Source organism: Camelina sativa, chromosome 13, assembly GCF_000633955.1.
Source record: "Camelina sativa cultivar DH55 chromosome 13, Cs, whole genome shotgun sequence".
In the NCBI taxonomy this organism is placed as follows: domain Eukaryota; kingdom Viridiplantae; phylum Streptophyta; class Magnoliopsida; order Brassicales; family Brassicaceae; genus Camelina; species Camelina sativa.
Genome location: NC_025697.1, coordinates 16,109,002 through 16,130,519, shown reverse-complemented (window position 1 = coordinate 16,130,519; position 21,518 = coordinate 16,109,002). Strand labels below are relative to the sequence as shown.

The window sequence follows — 21,518 nt, the reverse complement described above, 5'->3', positions numbered from 1 at the left end:
TGGATTTGTTGTTCTACTTTCTTTTTTTTTAATCAAAACTAGCTAAAGTGATATTAAAGATTTTTGTTTATACTATTCTTTTACAATGATGGATTTACTAGAGGTTTTAAGAGCATCTTTATTGATAGGTTTTTAATTTTGGGGTTCTTAAATTTTTTAGTATTAAAAAGTATATTTTTATAAATTAAGAACCTTTTGTTTGTTAATTAAAATTGTACTCCTCCAATGATAAACTCTTATAAGTGAGGTTCTTAGTTTTGAAAAAAAAAATGTTTACATGTTTAAACAATAAAGATTTTATTATTGCATTTCATAAACTTTTAAACATATAAAACACAAAAGCATATTAAAATAGAAGTAGAAATTACATGTGGGAAAAAAGTTTAGTTGTAATCTTGATTTGTGGCAAACTTTTGTCAGATATTCTCAACCAAATCATCCTTCAATTGTTGATGTTTTTGCTGATTACGAATTTCCTTCCGCTTGCTGAGCATGGTCATCATATTGCTGACATTTGAAGGTATATCAGTTGAAAATGTGGAGTCCACATGTGAAGTTCTGTGTGCTTCTACTTGTGCGAATTCTGTTGGATCCAACTGTCTATACTCATCTCGTTCGTCTTCTACTATCATGTTGTGAAGTATGATACACGCTCTCATTATCTTTCCAATTGTTTCCTTATCATGGACAAGAGCCGGGTTTTTGAATATGGCGAAGCGAGCTTGCAAGACTCCAAAGCACGTTCAACATCTTTACGAACAGCTTCTTGACATGTAGCAAACAAGGATGCCTTTGGATCTTCTGGAATCTGAATAGATTGGATAAAAGTAGCCCATTTCGGATAAATACCATCGGTGAGATAGTAAGCCAAATGATACTCGCGGCCGTTGACAAAGTAATTAACTTTAGGAGCATGACCTTGTAATATATCATCAAAAACCGGAGAGCGATCAAGAACATTGATATCGTTTAACGTACCTGGAGGTCCAAAAAACGTGTGCCATATCCACAGATCTTGTGACGCTACAGCCTCTGGAGTCGGCGGACCAGGCGTTCGGTGAAAGCCATCTATTGGAGGGTCCATGTGCTTTTCTGGAAGACATGGTATCCAGGGATTCCGGATTACCGATTGAAAGGCTTGAAGCGTTGCAGCGGGAGCGGCAGATCTGGCGAGATGCTGTGAGCGAACTGGAGGTGGAAGAACCATTGGAGTCCGACCTATCCGGCCCAGCTCCCATCCCGAGACTGTAGGACCGTCCAAAATGCTAGAGAGCTTCTCTTTGGGTTATCTGTTTGTTTAATGTCTGTTATCTGTTTTTATTTATATATGCCGAATAGCCGAACTGAGTGTAATTGAGTTACACATTCAATGGAAATTTTGACAAAAACAAACTTTATTGTTATTCTAGCTGCATTCGCTCGATCTTTAATCAAAAAGATAAGGAATGGCCTACGTACCCTGAAGAAGGAATCAAGCCAGTCGTATTTCGTATTACAAATGTCGCATAGGTGGAGGTCGGGTTCCTGATGCCTCCTAGGTAAAATTGCGAAGGCGATTTAATAAGAATAACGCTTCAAGTGTGCTGCGTTCCACGAGTTCCTGATTTGTTCTCCAGCCATGGTCATAAGCTCGTAAACGCCAGGGCGAACTGCTTTGGATATGAGGTATGGTCCCTCCCATCGAGCGCCAAGTTTACCGGCGTTGATTTCTCTGGTATTCTTATAAACTTCTCGGAGGACCAAATCGCCTTCGCTGAAGCGCCGTTGACGAACAGTCTTGTTATAGTACCAAGTTGCTGCGTCTTGATAGTGTTGGATCCGGACTAGAGCCTAGTCACGTAAATCTTCAGTGAAGTCGATATGATCAATCAGAATGTTATTATTTAGGTCGGGATTATCGACCATCATGGTTCGACGGAGTGTCGGGACACCTGCTTCTGCCGGGGAGAGTGCCTCAATCCCATATGCCAGAGCAAAAGGGGATTGTCCTGTAGATCGGCGGGGGGTTGTTCGGTAAGACCATAGTACACCATCAAGATAATCTTCCCACGCGCCTTTCCTCCGACCAAGTCGTTTCTTCAGCCCATCAACAATCGATTTGTTCGTCGCCTCGGCTTGACCGTTCCCTTGAGGATATCGGGGAGTTGATGTACTTAGGCGAATTTGCCACTTATACAAGGAACGCCTAGTAATGAGCGAAGTGAACTGCATGCCATTATCGGTGACGATCTCTTAAGGTAATCCGTGACGACATATGATGTTTTTCCATATAAAGTTGGTCACGTCCAAAGACTGGATCTTGGTGAATGACTCCACTTCTACCCATTTGGTGAAGTAATTGGTGAGTACCAGGATGAACTTCTTGGATCTCGAAGGTGGCAAAGGGCCTACGAGATCCATGGCCCAACACTTGAAAGGATACGGAGCCGTAACAGTGCTTAGCAGTTCGGGTGGGACGTGTCGCATTGGCCCGTGATGTTGGCAAGCCTCACACTTCGCCGAAAAAGCTTCGCAATCGGCAACCATAGTTGGCCAGTAATGACCATCCTTCTTGATCTTCAAAGCAAGAGCCCGTCCGGCGGAGTGATTACCACCGTCGCCTTCGTGTACGTCCATCATGATTCGCTCGGCTTCTTCTCGACTAACACAGGTAAGGAATACTCTGGACGAACTCCTTCGGTATAAATTTCCATCCAACAGAATGTACCTAGCGCTTCGGGCTTTTAGACGCCGGGCTGCCCATCGATCCGGCAGGACAACTCCTTCGGAGAAGTAGAGCTTGATTTTGTCCTGCCAACTCCTGCATCGCAGATCTGGATCTGTGCAATTTTCCAATGATGCGAGGGCATCGACAGGCGCGTTCTCGCTTCGCGGGACCTTTGTTTGGGAAAAAGAAGTGAAGTCCTCCGACAACGTCCGGACTAACTGGCGGTATGCTCCCATTCGCTCATTCTTAGCTTCAAATTGGGCACTGAACTGACTGACCACCAACTGGGAATCGCAGAAAACTTGCAAGTGTTTCACCCTTTGTCCTCGCGCTAACCAAAGTCCTGCGAGGACGGCTTCGTACTCCGTCTCATTATTAGACGCTTTGAAATTGAGCTTCAACGCTTGTTCAAGAACTTCGCCCTGAGGAGATCGGAGAATGAGTCCCACGTCGGATATCTGATTAGACGATGAACCATCGACGAACATCGTCCAATACTCTTCCTTGGGAGTAGGATCTCCGAGCTCTGGAGAGAGCTCATTGATAAAATCGGCTAAAACCTGCGACTTCAAACTTGGACAAGAACGCTATTCGATGTCATATTCACTCAGCTCGATTGCCCACTTTGCCATACGTCCTGATTGAAGAGGGCTATGGAGAATAGTTCGGAGTGGCTGATCGGTAAACACGAAGATGGAATGTGACTGGAAATAGGGGCGAAGTTTACGCGCAGCGACGATCACAGCGAGGGCCAATTTTTCCAACGTGGGATATTGTGATTCCGCATCATTCAGAGCTTTGCTTGTGTAAAAGATCGGTTTTAAGTCGTCGCGATCGTCTCGGACTAATACGCCGCTAACCGCCGAACTAGAAACCAAGACGTAAAGATATAATGTTTCGCCGTCTTCTGGTTTGACTAGCACCGGGTGGCTGGTCAGGTATTCCTTCAACTGCCAAAAGGCGAGCTCACAATCCTCATCCCAATGAAAATCCTTGTTTCAACGGAGATGCTAATAGAAAGGGAGACATTTATCCGTTGATCGGGCAATGAACCGATTCAGAGCAGTTATCCATCCAGTCAACTGTTGAACCTCTCGTTTGTCGGTAGGGGATGGGAGCCCAAGTATGGCTTTGATCTGTTTGGGGTTGGCCTCTATTCCTTGCTCGGTAACGATGTATCCCAAGAATTCGCCTGATGTGACTCCAAAAGTGTACTTCGTCAGATTCAGTTTCATTTGGAATTGGTCCAAAATGTCGAAGCATTCAGAGAGATTTTGAATATGGTGCTCTGTGATCAAAGACTTGACCAGCATGTCGTCGATGTATACTTCCATAGTTCACCCAAGCAGATTGGCGAACATCATATTGACCAATCGTTGGTAAGTTGCCCCGGCATTTTTTAGTCCAAACGACATAACTTTGTAACAATAAATCCCTCTGTCCGTGATGAACGCCGTTTTTTCGCGATCCGTCGAACTCATGGAAATCTGGTTGTACCATGAAAAGGCATCCATAAACGAGATGGTCTATGTGCGGTAATGGGAAACTAACTTTAGGACACGCCTTGTTGAGATCAGTGAACTCCACACATACTCTCCATTCTCCGTTCTTCTTTTTAACCACAATCGGGTTGGCCAACCAATGAGGATACTGGACCTCCATTATTTGATCCGCCTTGAGTAAACGTTCGACCTCGTCTTGGACTGCTTTTGCCCGATCTGGACCCAGACGCCTACGTTTCTACCTAGCTGGTTTGAATGTCGGGTCGATATTGAGCTTATGGCAGATGACGTCGGGACTAATCCTTACCATATTCTTTGTCGACCAAGCAAATGTTGAAGACCAAGACTGTAAGAAAGCGATGAGCTGTACCTTAATATGGTCTTCCAGTTCAGCTCCCACTCCGAAAGTTCGTGATGGATCTATAGGGTCGATGTTCGCTTGGATTATTCGACACTCCGGAGACCTGAGCAGGTCTCGCTCTGGCTTATGGGGACCGATGGGATGGTCCCCGCTCTGTAATTGCTATGCCTCCTGGTTTTTCCTCTGCTTCTTTTCGATTACGGAGCAAGATCGGGCCATCCTCTGATCACCATAAAGCGTGCAGATCCGTGTAGAGCTTGGCAATTTTAGGCAGAGATAGTAGGTCGATGGTATGACTTGCATCGCGTATGTCCAGGGTGATCCGAGAATGGCGTTGTAAATTGGGGGTGCATCAACGACCACGAATTTAGTTTTCCGGGTCACTCCACCAGCGCGCACTTGTAGTTTTACATTACCCATCGACATTTTAGTGATCCCGTCGTAGCCGGTCAACTTTCGGGTCTCGGGTTTCACCTGCTCGGGTGTGATGAACAGTTGGCAGTATCCAATATCCCTCTGTTCGTCACTAAACCGCGCCTTGGACACTGTTGCCACGAACAACGTCAGGAAAAGGACCGGATCCTTATCTCGAGATAGGTTGGGAGCTTCAATTTGACGTTTGGTATGGCGGCCTGCAGGATCCGCTGTGTGAAAGGAGTACGGCGAGTAACTTCAACAATCATGTCGATCTTAGGGATTGTACTGATAGCCCGATGGAGGAGAGAATTCATGCCGCGAATCTGCGACTGGATTTCCTCAATCTCAAGGGGAGGTCCCATGCTTGTTGAAGGGGCGGCCTGGATGACTGGGGTCTCACGGATCCGTGAGTTTAGATTCGGCGGCCGGATGACCGATGTCGCCAGGGGAGGAAGAGTCCTTCGTTCCGCTTGGTCGACCGTCGGTATGTCCGAGAAGTCGAGACAACGCGTAAGATCGCCTGCCCTGGTTTCGGGCGATTGCTCCGCAAAGAGTGGTGACGGGGTCGTCTGAGTTAAGACAGCATCGACTCTACGATTGGTGTGAGAGATCATCTAGTAGATCTCCTTGGTCATGGTGCCGAACAAGACATTAAAGTCTTCCATGGAGACAACCTGCGAGATTGGTACTGCCATCGTTGCACGATCAGAGGAGTCTTCGGTTCGGACGCCAGGTTGCTGCTCCGTAAGATGCATCGTTTCCTCGTTCGAAGGTTGTTCGTCCGAGCGCTCTGCTTCGAGATCGTTCGGGTGTTCGCGGGTTCGCTCCACCCCCTGGTCGAGGTCGCCTTCGACTCCGGTTTCAGCTGGGAGTTCGGTGCGGCTATCGGACAAATCTACCGAAGTGGTGGTGTTGCGACGGACATAGACGGTGGTGCCTTGCGTGGTTGGAGCATCACCTCGTGCTACGATATTACCCTGGGAAGACGCGAGGCCAGTGATATTGGATATGTTTGAGGAGGTGCGATTTGCCTCTATGTTGGACATCAGAGACATCGTTGTTAGTTCTTGAGAAATTGATTTGTAAAGACGATTTTTCGTCCCCACAGACGGCGCCAATTGTAGAAACTTGGTTTCACACAATGAATTTGTTTGAAGCGGGAAACAAATTCAGTAAAGCTATCTCTCTAAGAACTCGAATCAAAACTAGTTAGCAAAAGGGAATTGAAATCTCTTGAGGAAGAAGTTAGGGTTTTCGCTCAAGAACAAGTAGAAGTAGAATAATTGTATTAATTGCTGGATGATTACAATGGAGAAGGCCGACTTAAGGGTTTTATACAATTTCGTTCGGTCACAAAATATATTAACTTTCCTTATAGCCCGAAACAAGATATGGAAAGTTCCCATCTCTTCCTCAAGTCGGCCGTCGGGCAAATCAAGAAGTCGGCTTTTCATCGATGGGGCTAGGCCTCTTCGTCCGAACAGGCCTTAAGTAGATCATCAGTTAGGACCCTTAACCGGATTCCCGGTTAAGTAATCAATTTATCTTTCCGGTTTAGATTGGTATGTTGGGAGTGCTAAATTCCGCACCAACAACACACAATCTCCAACTACCATCTTTTTCTTGACTAACACCACTGGTGATGCAAAAGTACTTGAGCTGGGTTGAATTGTTCCACCAGATAGCATATCCTCCACAATTTTATCAATCTCATTCTTTTGGTGGATAGCATACCTATAAGGTCGTTGATTCACCGGATTTGCTCTTTCCAAAAGCTGAATCTTATGATCATGATGCTTCGTGAACGGTGGCAAGCTAGTTGGTTCTTCGAAAACTTCTGAATAAGCTTTGACCAACGTATCTACTTCAACAAACGTGACAACATTTCCCGATATGACGTGTACCGTAATAGCAATATTATCAACAATGTACTCAATCACTTCCTCACGAGGTTCCACCTCATTCACACATATCATCGAAACTTGTACCTCCTCTTCATCCATCTTCGTAAGCTTCTGCGCCTTAACATCTCTTACCGACCCATTTTGAATTCCATACAACATCACTTTCTTATTATTCCACATGAAACTCATCTCTAGCTGTTTGAACTCCCAAGTAATTGGACCCAAAGTCGACAACCATTGCACTCCCAAGACCATGTCACAACCTCTTAATGGGATCAATAGCAGATCAAACTCAAAGAACGTTGTCCTAAACTTCCATTGAAAACCCTCAATCTTACCCTCAACTCCTAACTTCCGTCCATCAGCCACTGAAACTTGAGTTAGTTTTGAAGACTGAACCTTACACCCCATCCTTGCCGCCATCCTAGGATCAACAAAATTATGAGTAGAACCAGAATCCAGCAACACATAAATTGGTTTCTTCCCGTACAAACCCTTGACTCGCATGGTCTTATAATCTGATACCCCCGTCACTGCATTAACTGACACCATTGCCACCATGAAACCTTCTGCAACCTCACCAAAGGAAGAGAAAGCGTCTTTGAGAGATTGCTCATCTACAGACCACGACAATCCTGCATACATACGGGAATCAAAATCGTCATTTTATCATCTAAATATGTAAATGTGGGCACTTTTGTTATAATACTAACTAACACATTCGAACCTCCCATGAATCCCTTGGAGCTGGGCGACTCAGAAGAAGAAGAAGATGTGCAAAGTACTGAGGAAGAACTTGGAAGCCAGAAGAAACTGAGTGTTGAGGTATCGCTACAACTCGTCTCACCAGTAGCTCAATACTATTCCTCATCATGATCGATTCATAAAACTTGTTTCTTCAAACGAAGCTTTGTTTTATATGTTTTTTTTTTCAATTTCTATAAGTGACCACACACAAAAATTAAAAAAAAAAAGCCAAACAAAATATATATATATATATATTATTTTTTTTCTCAAACAATAAAAATATTATTTTTATTGTTCTCGACGGATTGGGCTGTGGTCCACCGCCTACTCACAGACACCTCTCTCGGTAAGATTCGGTTGTTTCTACTGCGATATGCTTTCCAGCTGCTTGTGTACTCACTATGGAAAGAGCGTAATGGTCGACGTCATGGGGAACCTGCTACCCATTCATCTCACCTAGCCCGACAGTTAGACAAAGATGTTTGAAATCGGATTTTATCTATTGGGAGGCAAGACAATGGAAGATATGCTGACTGCTTGGAAATTTGGCTCGCCACACGCTAGGGATTTGTATTAGTCTATTATTTTCCCATAAATGTTTTGCTAAACGTTTTATACTAAAGCTGCATTTGATGTAAAACACTTTTTCGAATAAATTTTACATTTTATTCAAAAAAAAAATTATTATTTTTATTATCGAAATATCTTTGTGGATGAGGAAGGAGTAACCGAAACGGATAAATCAATTTATTTTTCTCGTCTACTTCTTCTTCTAAAGCTTCTACCTTTTAAAAAATCCATAACTGAAAACTTTGAAATCTTCCGAAATCCCTCAAATTAAGAGACATAAAAGAATCAAATTGTAGAAGAATTTTTTTAGCTGAAACAAAAAGTAGAAGAATCAAATTGTAGACGAACCATAATTAGACTGACTAAAACAATCACCGAACGCTTATGCGATCGTTGAAATTGTCAAGAATAAGAGTTTTAGTTGAGATGCAGAGAAGATAAACAACAGTTTTGTTAGGTTGAAATAAATAAATCAACTTTTGAAATCGATTGATGAAAAGATGACAATTATGTGTCCACTGTAGCAATTTATAAGCTGATCTGTATTATTTGTTTTAATTTAATTGGTCAATGATTTTAACTTATGTGTCAACAGATTGTGTCAGAAAAAGAGAGCAACACATTGTTATTTTATTGTATTGATTGTCGAAACTAACCGTCAAAAATTCTGGTTAGATTTTTTTGTAAAACCAGTTTAATTGTGGTATAATTTGGTTTAAAATAATATATATGTTTCGGTGAACCAAAAACGGAATCAAACTAACAATCACTTAATTTCACATATTGTCAGTCAACTCCATAACCAAAACCTAACCGAATAACCACGGTTTGGTTCAGTTACTTATCCCAGCTCTAAGATAACATATAGAAGCTAGGACAACTAGACATTCAAAACTAAGATGATATTGTCGGCCCTAATGTAATTTTGACTATGCTTAATCTGGAAACATAAACTGATTCACGAACCTGGTTAGAAGTATCACAGTGTTCTATAAATATTAGTCTTACCATTAAGGACATAGGAGAGCTAAAAGAAACGAAAAGAGTAGACCAAATTGAAGATAATCTTACGAACCAATGATCACCTCAATGACATATAAAAATCATCATTAATCTCCCAAGAAAGAGAGATGACCTATAGCCATCGTTGGCTCTTCATTATTAATATTGATGTTTTTGCTTTTCAACTCCACCTTTGAAGCTAATCCATCTCTACGATAATCTTACTAAACGGTCGATTAGACGGACATTAGATTACTTTTCAACATAGCACAATAGACTAAAACTATTTTTCCGTTAGTTAAAAAAAGAAAAAGAAAAAAAAAAGACTAAAACTAATTATCCATTCGGTTATTAAAAATGCATACTAGTCGAGAATCCCTGGAGTCTCTCCTTCAAACTCTTTCAAGTTCATGCCTTGAATTTGCAGGTCCTCTACAAACTTGAGCATGTGATGTGGCCACTGCCCCACATCGAAATTTTGATACTTTGAGACCTATTCATTTATATAAAGTAATAAAAATTAAACTAAAAAGCCTTATATATTTAGACAAAAATATCAAAATATTCTAAATAAATTAAATACTTAAAAGTTTTTAGATATACTTGTTAAATTATAATTAAATTTTATTTAAATAGTATTTTTTAAAATATATTACACTTTTGGGTAGTACCCGAAACCAAACCAAACCCGAACCGAAATAGTAAATTACTGAATGGATCCTAAATTTCTATATTCATAATACCCAGAACCGAATGAATATATCCGGAACCGAACCGAATACCCGAACGTCCATGACTACTACGTTAGAACTGTCTTTTTTTTTTATTAACTCCATGATCCATTTCAACTTGAGCTTCAATATGTTTTTTCGAGAACATATCTTTTTCAGTCCTCTAATAAAATTTCTTAATCGTATAGTTTTAAATGAAAGGTCGCATTCGAGAAATGGTCGAAGTAATGAATCCTTTACTAGACATATACATGAATATAGCTTTGTTTGCTCCCTAATGGTCAATTATTCTATCCTACACAATGTGGCAGTCGAGCATGACTGACCCTCACAATGAACAAATTTCACCCAACCCCGTACAAATTGACATGTCATATATGATTGTTAATACAATTGCTTTCACAAATAATATTAGTATATTTTTTTTTTGGTTCAAAGATGAATAAAGAATAAGAAAACAGAAAAACTTTACAATAAGAAAAGGTCCATATAATGTACGATGGACATAAGATGATTGAAATACGAAGAGGACATAATAAAAAACATATCAAACGGTTAGGGAAAGGTACTATTTTTAGTAAATACTAAATATATTTGAAAATGGGCTGTATACACATATGACATAACGAAATAATACACATATGATAAATGGGCAGTTATCAACATTTGGCAAATTTACTCAAAAGAAAAGCTGAAATTATGATTCATGACAACATCCATATATAAATATCCAAGATGCAATATAGAACTAGAGTTATACAAATTCAGTGATAGAGAATTCTGAAAGAAATTTTCTTTAAAAAAATGACGTCCAATTAAAACTGACAACTTCAAAGTCTAGATATTCAAATTTAAATTATGGTAAGAGGTTTACCAAAGACATATTCTTCTCGGCTTTTTCTTTACATTTAGACAAAATCAGCATAAACTAATTTGACTTATTAAACAATATAATTTCTCTAGTTAGACGCTTTCATAAACTTTAATAAACAAATATTTTAGTTGTCGCAATGTGTGCTATATATAAACTACCTTCTTTAGATTACAATTCATTCAACAACATCTCGGTTTCGCAGTAACAATCGTACTAGCATAAGCTACGTCTAGAACAAGAGCACACGAATTCAATCAACATGGCCAATCCTAGTAATTGGCCATCTCTTCTTATGTTGGTCTTGGCCTTGTACGCCATTGCTGCTCATACAAGTGCTCAATACACATACTCTCCACCATCACCACCACCGTACGTCTACAATTCTCCATCACCACCTCCTCCATACGTCTACAACTCCCCACCACCTCCTCCATATATTTACAAGTCCCCACCACCACCTCCTTATGTCTATAGCTCCCCACCACCTCCTCCATATGTATACAAGTCTCCACCACCCCCGCTTTACGTCTATAGCTCTCCACCACCTCCTCCATATGTTTACAAGTCCCCACCACCCCCGCCTTACGTCTATAGCTCCCCACCACCTCCTCCATATGTTTACAAGTCCCCACCACCACCTCCTTACGTCTACAGCTCCCCACCACCTCCTCCGTATGTTTACAAGTCTCCACCACCTCCTCCTTATGTCTATAGCTCTCCACCACCACTTCCATATGTTTACAAGTCTCCACCACCTCCTCCTCCTTATGTCTACACTTCTCCACCACCACCTCCATATGTTTACAAGTCACCGCCACCTCCTCCTCCTTATGTCTACACTTCTCCACCACCACCTCCATATGTTTACAAGTCACCACCACCTCCTCCTTACGTCTACAGTTCTCCTCCATATGTTTACAAGTCACCACCACCTCCTCCTTACGTCTACAGTTCTCCTCCATATGTTTACAAGCCACCACCACCTCCTCCTTACGTCTACAGTTCTCCTCCATATGTTTACAAGCCACCACCACCTCCTCCTTACGTCTACAGCTCTCCTCCATATGTTTACAAGCCACCACCACCTCCTCCTTACGTCTACAGCTCTCCTCCATATGTTTACAAGCCACCACCACCTCCTCCTTACGTCTACAGCTCTCCTCCATATGTTTACAAGCCACCACCACCTCCTCCTTACGTCTACAGCTCTCCTCCATATGTTTACAAGCCACCACCACCTCCTCCTTACGTCTACAGCTCTCCTCCATATGTTTACAAGCCACCACCACCTCCTCCTTACGTCTACAGCTCTCCTCCATATGTTTACAAGCCACCACCACCTCCTCCTTACGTCTACAGCTCTCCTCCATATGTTTACAAGCCACCACCACCTCCTCCTTACGTCTACAGCTCTCCTCCATATGTTTACAAGCCGCCACCTCCTCCTTACACGTACAGATATCCTCCATATGTTTACACTTCACCGCCACCTCCAAGCTATAGTTATAGCTCTCCCCATCCTCCAAAATACTAAACAACAAAATACATGATATATTCGTTTATCAGCCATCATATTCTTGGAATTAATTAATATTTCCTTAATAAATTTTCATATATGAAATGTATTTCTTTGGTTACAACGAAGTGCGTTTTTGTTGTTTGATTGCTTCGTTTGATGTTGTTTTACTCACTAAAAATCCATGTACTTGTTGTCCATCGTTTATTCTCTAATGAACTCAATGAATCCTTTTATTTTAATAGATTGAAATAAAAATCTTCGGGCATCTCAAAGTTTCTCAACTATCATAGTTTATACATGAGATATATATAAACTCTCGAAGTTTCTCTTAATTATGGATTTGAAAACTTTTTCACTAAAAGATCCACATTCATAAGAAAACAAAGAAAATGTAGCGATAACCTATGTTTCCAAGGAAAGTTGGTTAGGTTTTTTTTTTCAACCAAACATTAATCTTTAAAATAATTCCAACGTTGGTTGCCCAAACCGGAGGGTAAGAGTTTACAAAAGTAATTTCAAAAAATAAAGACCTCGTAGAACGAGCAAGGCAATCTGCCCATACATTTAACGTCTGTGGGATCTTCGAAAGCATGAAGGATGGAAAGGATGGTCGAAGAATGCTGAAATCATCCAACAGGTTGGAAAAAGCTGGCCATTCATCGGGAGACTGCACCATTGCCACTAGTTCTGCACAATCCGTCTTAAAACTCTGACAGTCAACACCCGCCGCCAGTAGAGATTCCATCGCCCAAATCAAAGCCTGAAACTCCGAGTGAAGGGGGGAACGACTGCGTCGCTAAGGGATGCATCGGTCGATGCACTATTTTCATTGGTCGATGCAAGATTGGTTCTGTGCGGACGAGTTTAAGTTAAACGTTGCGTTTTGGGTTAGGGAAACCCTGAAAACGTGTATAAAAGGGTTTTGTCGTGTTGTGGCCGAGGTTTGGCCGTTTCTGGAGAGGAAAAGAAAGAGAGAAAGAGTTTGTGAGTGTTCTTAAGAAGTTCTTGGAGTTTGAGGCTATTTTTGTAGAGATCTGTAGATGGGTTTGTTGTAGGAGCTTCCTAGGAGCATTTCTCTTCTTGTTTGTGGTTCAAAATCTTTTGTGGCAAAGGTAAGTGCATGACCATGGCTTATCTAAGCTGGATATTTCTCTGATCTGTTTATTTATGTGTTGTGTGTCTTGTTAGAATGTTATTTGGGACTTTGTGAGGCTTTCTTGTGGCTTGGGATCGAGTTTGATGTTTGTAGGAACGAAGATCTGACGAGAAGCTTCGAGGTAAATCGATGCTCGGCATGTGCGTCGATCGATGCACTTTGTGCGACGGTTGATGCAATGTGAGGATGGCGCAGATTGACCTAGGAGCATCGGTCGATGCTATGTGGAGGTGTCGGTCGATGCAGTTAGGGATTTCATGCAAGGTCGAGCATGCGTCGGTCGATGTAGTGTGTGTGTCGGTCGATGCAAGTGTACCTTGTATCGGTCGATGCAAGCTTGTGTCGGTGGATGCAACCCCAGCTGGTGTCGGTCGATGCATGTTTGGTGTCGGTCGATATAGAGTCCTGGTTTTTTGTTGTTTGGCTATTGTTTGTTGGTTGATGGTTAGACATGTCTTTATTGCTTGTGAGTATAACCCAGTAGATTGGAGGATTACGTTACTGAGTGTTTGTAAAATACGCATGCATCTCAATTTGTGTTGGTGGTGTATGTAAAGGCAAAGTATGATCGTGGAATCAAATGCAAATGCATTTGAAGTCACTAGAACACAAATGCATTTGAAGTCATTTGTATAATTCATTAAGATTAAAATGTTTGATTGCTAAAACATTCAAATTATAATAATAAAATTTTTAAGCATGTTTGAAGCATGCTGGTAATATATAAATATCACAATTATTTATGCTACATTTAGTTATCTTATTAATGAAATTAATTACACAGAGAATGAATGAAGAGCATGAGTTTCAGCTCAAGAAGAGGAGGTGTCTGGTTTTATAGATTATGTTAAAAACGGACAAACTAACATATAATGTCCATGTTCAGTCACATTTTATTTTATACGTAATCAATATTATTTCTCCCAACGTAAAAAATGTTTGTACATCTTGATTGTGCATCAAAACATGAAGATCTCTATATTTTGTGGGATACAGACTAAATATTTTAAAGTAACATTTCATATTAACAAAAAATTTCAGTTTAATGTTAACTAATCAATAGTCACTTCATTTTAAGTGACTGAGAATACTTATTTAAAAACAAAACAAATAACAAACATAAGATAATTTCTCGAAACACAAAATATAAAAATTTAAATATTTTTATAAATCTAAAATATGTTAAAATTATTATAAAGTTATCTCGCGTCGCGCGAGTCTACTTCTAGTACATGAATATAGTCAATTTTTCTATCATACACAATGTGGCAGTCGAGCAAGACTGACCCTCAAATTGACATGTCATGTATGATTGTTAATACAATCAGGGGCTATGTGACTTCAGTTTATTCGGTTAGTTCGGTTCTTTGGTTCTCTTAAGTTTTTTAAAATATTGTTAAAACTAACCGCCATAAATTGCGGTTTAATTCCTCGCGTAATTTTGGTTTTGAATTATATAAACCGAAACTTTGAATTTTAAAAAATCTAAATTTTCCACTATTTTGAGATAATTTCGATTAGGTTCAGTTAGTTCAATTTGATTTGGTTTGTTATTAACAAAAACTGGTTTTATGTTTTCTGTAAAACCGATTTAATTGTGGTATTATATGGTTTAAAATAATACATATGTTTTGTTGAACCAAAAACCGAATCAAACTAACCAAAATTTTTGATTAATATTATTTGATTTCAAATATTGTCCATCAGTTGATGATCCATAACCGAAACCTAATCGAACAACCCAGCTCTAAGATAACATATAGAAGCTAGGACAATTAGACATTCAAAACTAAGATGATATTGTCCGCCCTAATGCAATTTTGACTATGCTTAATCTGGAAACATAAAATGATTCACGAATCCGGTTAGAATTCTATAAATATTAGTTTTGCCATTAGGTCGAAGGAGAGCTAAAAGAAACGAAAAGAGTAGACAATCAAATCGAAGATAATCTTACGATCCAATGATCACCTCAATGAAATATAAAAGTCATCTCCCACTAGTATCCCAAGAAAGAGAGATGGCCTATATCGATCGTTGGCTCTTCATTATTAATATTGATGTTTTTGCTTTTCAACTTTAGAAGCTAATCCATCTCTACGATAATCTTACTAAACGGTCGATTTGACAGACATTAGATTACTTTTCAGCATAGCACAATAGACTAAAACTATTTTTTCGTTAGTTCAAAAAAGAAGAAGAAAAAAAGAAGACTAAAACTATTTCTCTTTCGGTCGATATCAATTCGGTTATTCGAATTAAACTAAAGGAAAAAAGATGATTAGCTATACGAAGTATTGGTGAATACATGGTCACACATGCCAAATATACTATTGTATACTCAACTACACAAAGTATATGTATTACATGACCACATGCATGAACTATATGACGTTATGCGGTCAACATCATAGACATATAATTCAGTACACCGGTCAATTGACTCCGGTGAATACCGACGTTGACTCCGGCGTTGACCAACACTTAAAAAAAATCTAAATTAAAAAAAAAATTATTATAGTAAATTATTTACGGGTTTTCATGATGGAAAGAAATTTTCTATTCAATATCCAAATATTTTTTATATATCTCTAATATATTCATTCTTATAATTAATTACTTTTTATTTTTCAAGCTAAAGTAAATAGTTAAATAAAAATCATTTATAATTATTTTCAAGATAAAAAAAAATCATTTATAATAATCTTCAAGATAAAAAATCATTTATAATGATTTTCAAGATATAAAACAATTTATAATTATTTTCAATTTTATATATATATATATATATATATCTCATAATCAGATTATTTAATTACTACAAAATCAATAAAATCAAATTCAACTACTTTCATTAGAAACTAATATGCAAAATATTGAGTATATGACTCTTTACTCTAAATTTTGCATGGTAAATGTTATAAAAAATTTTATACACTCTTTACTTTAAAATTTACATACTCAAAATAACATATAAATAACAAAAAATTAACAATATTTACTTTTAACATATGAACATTTTCATTTTTACCCTCTTTTACATAATTACAATATGTTAATTAATTTTTAGAAATTTTTTTTAAGGTTTGGGTTCTCTATATTACATTTAGGATATATTTAGGAAATAGATTCAAAATATCTTTAGATATTAAATTAACATATAAACAACAACAACAACAAAAAATTCACAATATTTACTTTTAACATATGAACATTTTTATTTTTACCCTTTTTACACAATTACAATATGTTAAATTAATTTCTAGAAATTTTTTTAAGGTTTAGGTTCTCTATTTTACATTTAAGATATATTTAGGAAATATATAAAAAAAATATTTAGATATTGAATAGAACATTTTTTAATTAATAAAAACTATAAATGATTTAATATAATAATTTCTTATTTTTAATTTTTAATTTTAGAATTTTTTTTTGGTCAACGCCGGAGTCAACACCAGTCTTCACCAGAATTAATTAATCAGTGTACCAGATTGTATGTCTATGGTGTTGAACACATGACGTCATATAGTTCATGCATGTGACCATGTAATACATATACATTTCAACTTGAGCTTCAATATGTTTTTTCGAAAACATATCTTTTTCAATCCTCTAATAAACGTTCTTAATCGTATAGTTTTAAATGAAAGGTCGCATTCGAGAAATGGTCAAAGGGATGGATCCTTCACTAGACCTATACATGAATATAGCTTTGTTTGCTCCCTAATGGTCAATTTTTCTATCCTACACAATGTGGCAGTCGAGCATGACTGACCCTCACCATGAACAAATTTCACCCAACCCCGTACAAATTGACATGTCATGACTCATGTATGATTGTTGTTAATACAAATGCTTTCACAAATAATATTAGTATAATTTTTTTTGGTTCAAAGAAAACAGAAAACTATACAATAAGAAAAGGTCCATATAATGTACGATGGACATAAGATGATTGAAATACAAAGAGGACATAATAAAAAACATATCAAACGGTTAGGGTAAGGTAATATTTTTAGTAAATATATTAGAAAATGGGCAGTTGTATACACATATGACATAACGAAATAATATGTTAACGAAGTTATCAACATTTAGCAAATTTACTCAAAAGAAAAGCTGAAAATTATGATTCATGACAACCAACATCCATATATAAATATCCAAGATAATCTAACTAGAGTTATACAAATTCAGTGATAGAGAATTCTGAAAGAAAATTTCTTTTAAAACTGACAACTTCAAAGTCTAGATATTCAAATTTAAATTATGGTAAGAGGTTTACCAAAGACATCTTCTTCTCGGCTTTTTCTTTACATTTAGACAAAATCAGCATAAACTAATTTGACTTATTAAACAATATAATTTCTCTAGTTAGACGCTTTCATAAACTTTTGTAAACAAATATTCTAGTTGTCGCAATGTGTGCTATATATAAACTACCTTCTTTAGATTACAATTCATTCAACAACAGATCGGTTTCGAAATAACAATCGTACTAACAAAAGCTAAGTCTAGAACAAGAGCACACAAATTCAATCAACATGGCCAATCCTAGTAATTGGCCATCTCTTCTTATGTTGGTCTTGGCCTTGTACGCCATTGCTGCTCATACAAGTGCTCAATACACATACTCTCCACCATCACCACCACCGTACGTCTACAATTCTCCATCACCACCTCCTCCATACGTCTATAGCTCCCCACCACCTCCTCCATATGTTTACAAGTCCCCACCACCACCTCCTTACGTCTATAGCTCCCCACCACCTCCTCCATATGTTTACAAGTCTCCACCACCCCCGCCTTACGTCTATAGCTCCCCACCACCTCCTCCATATGTTTACAAGTCCCCACCACCACCTCCTTATGTCTACAGCTCCCCACCACCTCCTCCATATGTTTACAAGTCTCCACCACCCCCTCCTTACGTCTATAGCTCCCCACCACCTCCTCCATATGTTTACAAGTCCCCACCACCACCTCCTTACGTCTATAGCTCCCCACCACCTCCTCCATATGTTTACAAGTCCCCACCACCACCTCCTTACGTCTATAGCTCCCCACCACCTCCTCCATATGTTTACAAGTCCCCACCACCCCCTCCTTACGTCTATAGCTCCCCACCACCTCCTCCATATGTTTACAAGTCCCCACCACCACCTCCTTATGTCTATAGCTCCCCACCACCTCCTCCATATGTTTACAAGTCTCCACCACCCCCTCCTTACGTCTATAGCTCCCCACCACCTCCTCCATATGTTTACAAGTCCCCACCACCACCTCCTTATGTCTACAGCTCCCCACCACCTCCTCCATATGTTTACAAGTCTCCACCACCCCCGCCTTACGTCTATAGCTCCCCACCACCTCCTCCATATGTTTACAAGTCCCCACCACCACCTCCTTATGTCTACAGCTCCCCACCACCTCCTCCATATGTTTACAAGTCTCCACCACCCCCGCCTTACGTCTATAGCTCCCCACCACCTCCTCCGTATGTTTACAAGTCCCCACCACCACCTCCTTACGTCACTACAAGAAAACAAGCCTTTTGCGAGGACACATTGCGACGGAGTACAGCTCTCGCAAATTTGCGATAGATTTGCGAGGGATTTACTAGTAAATAAAAAACCATAGAACATTCTTCGCAAATTTGCGTCAAACTCAGTCGTCGCAAATCCGCTGCTCAATTGCGACGCATTTACGACAAATTCGCTGGGAAGGTCCCTTTCTCGCAAATCCATCGCAATAGTGCGACGATTTTGCGAGAACATACTCCATAGCAAATTTGCTATGGAATTGCGAGTGATTTGTGATAATAATTTTTATAAATATTACAAAACTTAATAGAATTATTCTGAAATACATTTGAAGATGAATTTACTAACTTTTAACATTATTTTGATGGTTTTTACAAATTATATATTCAAGGTTTGCGACAAATTTGCGATTGATTTGCTAGAGCCATAGCAAATTCGTCGCAAATCCATCGCGAACTACGCAAAACATAGCAATTCCCTCGCAAATAGAAACTTTAAACCCTTAACCCTAAACCCTAAACCCTAAAGACTTATTACATTACTATTAATGATTAAAAAAGATGAATCCAAAACTATTAATCAAAGATAGCAGTGCAACACAAAATTGTTAGAGAATTGGACAATTTGGCAAATATTTGTCTCAATGTAATGAACATATATGTGATATAGTGTAGAACATCATCATGTTTAGAGTAAGATGCAAAATTGGACAATTTTGGAAAGTTTGATGATAGAAAAGAGTATGATGACACCATTGGACCTTATAATATACTTGAAAGTTAATTTGACTAATTTGTTACAATTATTTTGATAGTTTTTGCAAATTAGATATTCAAGATTTGCGAAAAATTTGCGACTGATTTGCTAGAGCCATAGCAAATTCGTCGCAAATCCATCGCAAACAACACAAAACATAGCAATTCCCTCGCAAATAGAAACTTTAAACCCTTGAACCTAAACCCTTAAGACTAATTACATTACTATTAATGATTAAAATGATATAATTCAAGAATTATAATCAAAGATAGGGCACTAATGACAATTGCAAATCCTAAACCCTAAAGACTTTGCGAGGGATTTGCTACGTTCCCTCGCAATTTGCTCGCAAAAACTCTAAATTATAAAAATTTAAATTAATTAATATTTGCGATGCTTTTGCGAGGGAACGTAGCAAATCCCTCGCAAATTTTGCGTTGGAATTGCGACGCCGTTAATTTCCTATATAACTAAAAAACCTAGTTTGAGCGAAGCTCAAACCCAGCCGACAAACCCTAATTTCCTTCTTCTTCTTCCGATTTCTTTCTTCTCCGGTTGCTCCCTTTTCCGGTTGTTCTCTTCTCCTCTCTCTTCTCCGGTTGTTCTCTTCTCCTCTCCCCTTTTCCGGTTGTTCTCTTCTCCTCTCTCTTCTCCGGTTGTTCTCTTCTCCTCTCCCCTTTTCCGGTTGTTCTCTTCTCCTCTCTCTTCTCCGGTTGTTCTCTTCTCCTCTTCTCCTCAGCAATCAACTTTGCGTATCAACAGTATTTCTGCCTCTCAAACTTTTTTCACTTTGGAACAGTTACTTGCAAGTCCCGGGCGTGCTGGCTTACCAAAACTGGATCCTAAGCGACCTCCGGATACTCTCTGGTGAGAATGTTATGTATCTAACCTATAGTTTATTTTTATGTTTTGTATTTTCAATGATCCTCATTCCTTTTATCTTATGTTTTGTAGGTTTGACCAGGATTCTTCGGTTGCTGCTACTGTCCGGGCCATTTTTGAAAGAGATTTCAAATCAGCTCATGCCAATTGGACCCAAACACCAGGTCCGGTTGTAAACCGGTGGTTTGAAACTTTTGCGGTAAGTTACAGATTGTTGATGTGTTTAAATTACAGATTTTGTTTGTTTATCACTTGATTCATTTCTCTGTCTTTACAAGCAAACATATAACTGGGATGCGTCCATCAATGGAAGAGTTAGAGCTGAGTTTGAAAAGAAGTTGAAGAGTCGGATGAGTGATCAAGTGTCTCGGTGGAAGGGTAAGTGGAAGAAGAGAGGTAATGACGCAATGCTGCGGTGGCTTGATCCTACCGTATGGGATGGCTTGGTCCAGTTTTGGTGTGAACCAAAATCAGAAGCAAAGAGTATCAATAGCCGTAATGCTCGCTATAGTGATCCTAATGGCACCGGAATACATAAGCACCGTTCTAGTCAGACCTCTTTTAAAGCCCGAGCACGAAAGCTTGTAAGTATCTCTGTTTAACACAAGTTCATTATTCATATCATATCTACAATATAGTAATATAGTTGTTTCATTTCTCTGTTTTTAGTCTGAGAGTACTGGTGAGCCACTACCTGATTTCCTGCGAGTACTAGAAGACACTCATAGGAAACCTGATGGGTCATTTGTTGATGGACTGTCTGAGAAGGTGTTCAATGAAGTGTCGTCAAAGATAGCTGAAGCTGAGTCTGAGCTATTATCAGCGGATAACATGGAGAGTAGTGCTT

The 21,518-nt window shown here is 39.0% G+C and overlaps 3 protein-coding genes across 3 annotated transcripts; 2 read left to right on the top strand and 1 right to left on the bottom strand.

The window, feature by feature from the left end:
* On the bottom strand, positions 417-1,207 carry LOC104738277. Its single transcript, XM_010458476.1, has 2 exons — positions 850-1,207; positions 417-721 (listed from the first exon to the last, which is right to left on the bottom strand). Exons 1-2 carry the CDS (start codon positions 1,205-1,207, stop codon positions 417-419), a joined length of 663 nt encoding a protein of 220 aa, XP_010456778.1.
* Positions 11,011-12,591, top strand: LOC104736878 (extensin-2-like). The gene has a single exon (XM_010456958.1). It carries the CDS (start codon positions 11,075-11,077, stop codon positions 12,347-12,349), a length of 1,275 nt encoding a protein of 424 aa, XP_010455260.1. The 5' UTR covers positions 11,011-11,074; the 3' UTR covers positions 12,350-12,591.
* LOC109128417 (extensin-2-like) lies at positions 17,998-19,282 on the top strand. Its single transcript, XM_019234664.1, has one exon. It carries the CDS (start codon positions 18,035-18,037, stop codon positions 19,091-19,093), a length of 1,059 nt encoding a protein of 352 aa, XP_019090209.1. The 5' UTR covers positions 17,998-18,034; the 3' UTR covers positions 19,094-19,282.

Coding starts and splice junctions, on each gene's coding strand:
- LOC104738277 (XM_010458476.1), bottom strand. CDS start 1,207: ATGGTTCTTCCACCTCCAGTTCGCTCACAGCATCTCGCCAGATCTGCC. Junction 722..849: donor GGCTTACTATCTCACCGATG/GTATTTATCCGA, acceptor GAGTCTTGCAAG/CTCGCTTCGCCATATTCAAA.
- LOC104736878 (XM_010456958.1), top strand. CDS start 11,075: ATGGCCAATCCTAGTAATTGGCCATCTCTTCTTATGTTGGTCTTGGCC.
- LOC109128417 (XM_019234664.1), top strand. CDS start 18,035: ATGGCCAATCCTAGTAATTGGCCATCTCTTCTTATGTTGGTCTTGGCC.